Source organism: Protomyctophum bolini, assembly GCF_963924005.1.
Source record: "Protomyctophum bolini genome assembly, chromosome: 6".
Taxonomy (NCBI): Eukaryota; Metazoa; Chordata; class Actinopteri; order Myctophiformes; family Myctophidae; genus Protomyctophum; species Protomyctophum bolini.
Window position 1 is genome coordinate 2,314,377 of NC_137867.1, and position 6,662 is coordinate 2,321,038.

The 6,662-nt window shown below is 41.0% G+C and overlaps 1 protein-coding gene and 1 long non-coding RNA gene across 2 annotated transcripts; both read left to right on the plus strand.

Annotated features, from left to right (window-relative positions):
* The first annotated feature begins 2,388 nt into the window (after positions 1-2,388).
* Positions 2,389-3,856, plus strand: LOC308317096 (uncharacterized protein). The gene is made up of 7 exons (XM_080765889.1): positions 2,389-2,515; positions 2,719-2,914; positions 3,000-3,087; positions 3,237-3,367; positions 3,452-3,508; positions 3,614-3,673; positions 3,792-3,856. The coding sequence occupies exons 2-7, from the start codon at positions 2,722-2,724 to the stop codon at positions 3,845-3,847; spliced, it is 585 nt and encodes a 194-aa protein (XP_080622015.1). The 5' UTR covers positions 2,389-2,515; positions 2,719-2,721; the 3' UTR covers positions 3,848-3,856.
* Positions 3,854-4,987, plus strand: LOC308317097. Its single transcript, XR_013964224.1, has 4 exons — positions 3,854-3,983; positions 4,222-4,408; positions 4,513-4,669; positions 4,753-4,987. It is a non-coding gene; the product is annotated as an uncharacterized lncRNA (long non-coding RNA).
* The last annotated feature ends 1,675 nt before the right edge of the window (positions 4,988-6,662 follow it).

Below are 6,662 nucleotides of genomic sequence, written 5' to 3' on the forward strand. Positions count from 1 at the left end.
ACAAAAAATAGACTAACATATCAGAGAACAAAGATGCAATGCAAGGAAGGGAAGAAGCCAGCTGGCTTATTTGGAATCCTTTCCTGTAGGAAGAGGTCATTGATTTAAAAGATTAAAAGTTCATAAAGAACAGTAAGTCTACAAGTTGGCAAAGGGGGGCAGCTGTGCAGTAAAGAAATAAAAACACAGACTGCACAAAAAACAGAAATAAACAATACAACAACAAACACACAAAAGAAAATATAACGCATCAAGGTAAAACATGTAATCTACAGAGAGGAAGAAATAAGATATTTCTTTGGATGTTTTTTGAATATTGGCAAGGATAATGAGGATTTAAGTGAATTCATACTGGTTCTAGCTGTTCTTACATTGATAATGGTTCTGTTCTTGCATCCGGTCTCTTAGGGGATTTCGGGCGGACCATTGATGAGGCTTGGTGAGCTGGGGGAGCGCCACATGCGGTGCTGCCGTACCCGGCGTCTACACCAACGTCCTCTGGCTGCATCGTTCACCACGGATCACCATGCAGGACACAGAGTGTTCCTGTGGAGGATGAATATGACTATAATGATAATTCAAGATTTGCCTGATATTTCACTAATTTTCTCTAACTAGTTGCCAAGGTCTTTCCAGCCAGATATCTCATTCCCTCTCTCTCTATCCTGACCTGATTGGCTGAAAATGTGTCACTAATACCTGAAAATGTATTTTCTGTTCATTGGTCCATGCAGGACACAGAGTGTTCTGGAGGGGGTTCCTTGAGGGGGTTCCAGGTGGTCCCCAGCTAAATGATGGAGAGTTGGTAACCAAATGGACCCTAGGCTATAGATCTTTAACTCTTGAGAGTGTAAAATGAAACCACATGGACCCGTATGGGTTCATTTGGATACACACTCAAGAGTTAAAATATTGTTAAACATCTGCATTACTTAATTTACAAGAGGTCTACACAATTAGAGAATGTAGAAGAAGTGTTATTTGCCTGTTATCTCCTATGGTACCACATCAACACAGCATGGAATGGTGGACAAAATCTTATGATAACAAAATATTGAGGCTAAATCTCATAAAATGGTGGTTCCGTGGCTCAAATGCCAAATAAATAATGGACCTTGCTATGAAAAGGGTTGAAAACCACTGCCAATGATTACTGTCACAATATAATGCTTTAACCTTTTAACATTTTTTTTTTAACCAAAGAATATCACACTACCCTTTAGGCCTATATACCTTGAAGTTGTCCCATAATGCATTGTGAAAAGGACAGTTTGTCCTTGGAACTGTTGGGTGAATGACGTAGGTATGGTCTTGAAGTGCCATGAGAAAACTGATTCAGCAATAATGAGTAAATTGACTTGATTGACTGTTTTCTTTTTCTTCAGTAGCCTACTTCATGGAAGCACACATCAACCTACTTGTTCCTCACCTGTCTAACTGATTTGATTGATTGATTATTTTACCCATATAGCAAATCTAGCTAAGAAAATCCATCTGAAAAGCCGCTTCCTCTACTGACATAGATCATAGATCTATAGATCATAGATCACGGTATGAGAACAGAAAGAGGGTCATTCAAGCTACACACATTTTGATCATGGAGATATTTTGCATGCATGCCCCAGACAGCCCTTCTATCACAGTCCGTGTTGGAAAAGTTACTCAAAAACGGTAACATAATGTGACCGTTTCTAAGGCCAAGTCATTGAATTAGCTTCAAATTGACATATTGGTTGTTCAGTTTGACCCGCCAGTTTTGGAGATGGCTTATCGAGAAATGTCCTGCAGAAAACCGAGTTTAGAAAACAGACTTGATGGTTCACTTCTGTGGACTCTAACATTACACCTATAGCTACATGTGTAAGCATTCATTTCATATTTACATGTCGATTTCAGCTCTGACACTTATTTGCTCTAGCAGTGAAGGTTCTGCCTGTGCTATTATTTTTATTATTTTTTTTTTGCATTAAGTTTTTCTCTACTGACCTGAACAGTTAGTATTGCCGCCATGACTGTCTCTGTATCAAACAGAGTCACATTACATATTAGCTATTACTAGTTACTTTTCTAAATAAGTAATATTACTTCCGAATCAGAATCGGAAGCCTTTATTGCCATGACATGTAAACATGTTAGGAGTTTGGTTTTATGGACAGCAGAGTGCAGTTACAACATTAGGACAAAGTGCAAAGCGAAAACAATTTCAAGAATGGCACGCAAAACATTACACTGTGAAACGGTCACAAGGCGACAACTGTGTCCAGTTGCAAACCAATGAAGTTGTTCTCGTGGAGAATGTTGTCACTGATGCAAACTAAAATGCCTTCATCATCTACAAAAAGTTCAGGAACCAGGGAGATTACTTAAGTGATCCGTTGGCGTCATCAAAGATGGGAATATTTCATCTTACAAATGTGAGGGATGAGCTGCATTACACACAAGTGACCAACATTTTGAGAAAATACACACTTCTACCATATCGGGATGGATTTGTGGGATTTCCATTGTTGCACTTGTAAGTAATTTTTGATGACTTTTTTTTTGTCACTTTTTTTTGGTCAATATTTTGAAGTTATTTTTAACAAACTGTTACTTTTTTTCTGTTGCGTGAAAACATTGCATTTTGAACAACTGTATTCCAGTTTATTTTTTTGTAGCCCTGTTGTGATTAAAACATTTTAATTTAGTTAACCAACTGTATTCCATTTTTCACTTCAGACCATGCCGTTTGCTGTGGTCATGTTTGTGGAGGAAGATAAGGTGGCCGTTGTACCACTGTCCTGGTGCACTGAGACAGGGCAGTGTTATTGGCCAACTTACACCTCACAGACCCAAATTAACAGAGCAGTGACTGCACAGGAGGAAGCGGCTGACTCCTGGCCTCTGTTTTCTATTAAAGTGTTAAAGACACGAGGTCAGTGTTTTTCTTTTGAATTTAATATATTCATTGAAGATTTGTAGTTCAACCCTACTTAATTATGCCTCGTCTAAACTTGTAGACACGGAGGTAGAAGCACGACAGTGCCTTCAGCGGGCAGAAGCAGGCTCAGAGATGGAGTCGGACATTGGCGGCAGAAGGAAACGAAAGTAGGTTAACCCATTCAGGGCGGGAACCCCTTTTGCTGTTTTAAGCATTATGTTATACTTAGTGGTGGACATTTGGAATATATTCTAAATGGGTTAATTAAGCTGGGTCAACAATGGCATGGCATTCCTAAAATTATCATCTTTTCTAGACCCAACACGCGCTATGACTCGGATGATGACGCACCACCCAGAAAGACCCACCGGTCCATGGGCAGTAAAGAGAACACACACCGAACCCACACATCCTCCAATCGAGCGCAGGAACTCAAAGAGAAGAGCAGTAATGAATTACTTTATCGATATGCAAATTGAAATGGTAACAAAAACATTTTTTAATTGAATTACAAATTGTATTTGTCTTTAGGAACTCTACCAGTCCATGTGCTGAAGACTGCAGGTGTTGCAGTGTTGAGTCCTAGTGGTGGGTAGTATATTTTTGTGACAATATGTGCTTATCACTCATTATTGCAGTGTTTGAAATGTATACACTCTGTTTTTACAAACTGCCTTAACTTATGTGTTTTAGTGTCTGAATCACCAAACCCCATGGTGCGGCCACCAGTGAACCATGATGGCAGTAGTGATGGTTAGTAATTTTTTGATCTGATTTGTTTATCAATAATCAGTGCTTGGTGTGTGTATATATATATATATATATATATATATATATATATATATATTTTTTTTTATTTTATGTGTTATAGATCATCCAAGTCCCTCTCCACTTGTTCAGAGCAGTGCTGGTTTGTATCTTTTGTAACTCATCCTGAAGGAGATTCTGCAGCAGAATCGTCTTCTGATGAAGGAGGTGACTAGGCTCACAAAAACGGTGGGCACTGTACATCAGGAGATGCTGGAGATGAGAGAAGAAATGAAGGACCTGAGAACTGTTAACTGTGAGTGGACGACTCAATAAAGCATTACACTTGTTGTTGTTAAGCATTGTTATACTTTAGCCATTGAAAAATAGCAGATCTACAAGCTCATAATACAAGCTCATAATACAAGCTCATAATACGTTACGAGCTTGTAGGTAAATGGGTTAAATCCTAAATTGCCTCACCTAAAGTCCAGCTTCATATACACACCGTAAAACAACCCATTAAACCCCCCCCCCCCCCCCCCCCCCCGTAGTTGGACACATGACTGCGATAAAGGAGGATGTCCGTCATCTGAGGGAGATGTCCATGACTTGCGGACAAAGCATGGCCCTACCCACTTGGCTCCACCAGACCACCTTGGGCTCCCCTTGACCAGCATCACCACACTGAATCAGCTCGAGACGAAGCTCGCTGAAGATGACACGGTTGGTGATGGCATCGTAAGTTTTAATTTGCAGACCATGTAATGCTAAATCTATTTATTGTACTTATTTCCATGGTGTTGGATGTTTGTCTTAAAGATATTTTTGGATTTTCATTGTAGGTCTCGCATCTAGCAACAAAGGGTGGGAGGGATGTAAAAGACGCCGTGTACAGAATGATGCCCCTCCTGATGACGGATGCTGTGGCAATGGACATCAATTGGACCGGGTTCAAGAAAACCCGGTTCAAAGAACTGAAACTCAAGGACATTTTGCATAGTAAGTACTGATTATGTGGACTAAAATGAAGTAAATGTACAGTCATTTGTTCAATGTATGACCTTGTTGTTCTGTCATTCCAGGGGCTTTGAGATCTATCGAGAGCTGCAAGGAGGTGACCGAGGCGGCGTTCGAAGACCAGGTGAAGCGGTACCTTAAAGGAGCCCGTGACCGTCACTCGGGAAGAAAACGCACGCCAGGCAGCCCGGCAGCTCAACCGGTGACCCATATATAACAAGTTGTGTCTTTTTAAATATGTTTTTAAAAATGTTTTGAAAATTAAAGATTAGTACCCTCACAAAAACATGCAGTAATCCTGGTCTCTAAACTACCTCCCCCTGGCCAGCCGGGGCGCCTGATGGAGGGGAAAGGAACTGGTTGGAATAACGTGTAAGAAAATTTAAGAAATGTATTAATTGGAAACTAGTATGCAAGAATGAATGACGATTAGGCTGCAGGCAACCTAACCCTAACCCTAACCCCTAACCCTAACCGAGTTTCTGAATGGCGGTGTTTCTGAATGGGGGTCTGTTACCGTAGCAAATGAGCGGTATAACTTTAGGCACCAAACCAAAGCATACAGTTGTATTAGGCAAAGTCAACAGAATACATTTGAAGTCAATACAGTACAGGGGAACAAGGGCTTACTTTGGTCAAGTACACATGGCTGGAGTAGTGGGTAGACTCTTGAGATCTGCAGTTGCTGCATGTTGCCTGTGTGAAGGCTGGAGACTTGGAGAGTGTGGGGTGAGTTGCTGGTTATATGTGTGTTACAGCACCAGCCTAGGGGAACTGGGCTGCAACATGAATGTGATGGATCCCTCTTAAAACCTCTCACATGAACCACCAGCAAACAGGGAGACAGTCTTTCCATGGGTTTTTATTTCGTCTGTAAGGGGGGAAGGAAGTCTGAGCATTAACACACCAAAGAAATCACACTAACTATACTAACCCTAACTAAACTGTCCGGAACCATCAAAAGAAAATGCAATAATACTCTAACTCCTGCTTAACAAAACAAACAACAAACGGGGCCCCAAAGCAAATAACTCCCCCCCCACCCTTACCAAACCCGACTGTTCAGATCATGACATTTGGAGATTATTATGTCATCATAAATACACAAGATAGTGGCACTAAGAGAACAAATGTAGGGAGCACAGAGGGAGTGGTGCGTTTGCTGGGAGTCCACATGGGAGTGAAGCGAGGACCGCCTGGCACTGAACAGAGGTGGCCTTTTATCCTCCTCCACCACCCGCCGAAGACCAATCACTGCCTCCAGGCTCCGAGACACCACCTACTTTCCCAAGCATTCACTTAACTCTCTCACTCTCTGCCCACTTCCACAGATGACACACCTGTCACATCTCACTCTCTCATCAAGCCACCACACCAGGGAAAAGAAGGTTAACACTCTACATATTCCAACCTCATATTACTCGTATAGACCCAGGGTCGTAACAATGTGGCACACCTAAACTGGGATTGGCTAATGAGTTGAGTGGTGTGATGGCAAACAGGTGTCTCATTATGGGTGCAGGGAATGGAGAATGTCCACCAGAGGCTGCCAGTCAGACAGCATACAGATAATTCACAACAATTTTTAAGTCATCTTATTATACAAGTTCTTGTTCCTGCCGTGGCACAACTCCACACTTCAGTTTAGCCACAGTCAATCCCTCTAGACTTGGTAAAGTTGCACTGTAGCCTACTCATGTTCTTTTTCCATCTGCACCAACTCTCTTCACCTAAAATAGCCGATCTACAATAAATGTTTGTACATTGTTTGTATTTCAGTTGTATATTAATTGTATTTCTGTTAAATTGTTAAATATGCTAAAGTGTCTTACATTTATTTAAATTGCCTTTGTACATTATTTTTTTAATAAACAAAACAAAAGGAAGTTTACATTGGTATGGTGCTGCATTATTTCATATAGGCCTAGGTCTACTTCAACAGGGGAAATCTACAAGCTCCCAACATGTCACAGCT

Coding starts and splice junctions, on each gene's coding strand:
- LOC308317096 (XM_080765889.1), top strand. CDS start 2,722: ATGCCGTTTGCTGTGGTCATGTTTGTGGAGGAAGATAAGGTGGCCGTT. Junction 3,088..3,236: donor GGCGGCAGAAGGAAACGAAA/GTAGGTTAACCC, acceptor CATCTTTTCTAG/ACCCAACACGCGCTATGACT. Junction 3,368..3,451: donor GGAACTCAAAGAGAAGAGCA/GTAATGAATTAC, acceptor ATTTGTCTTTAG/GAACTCTACCAGTCCATGTG.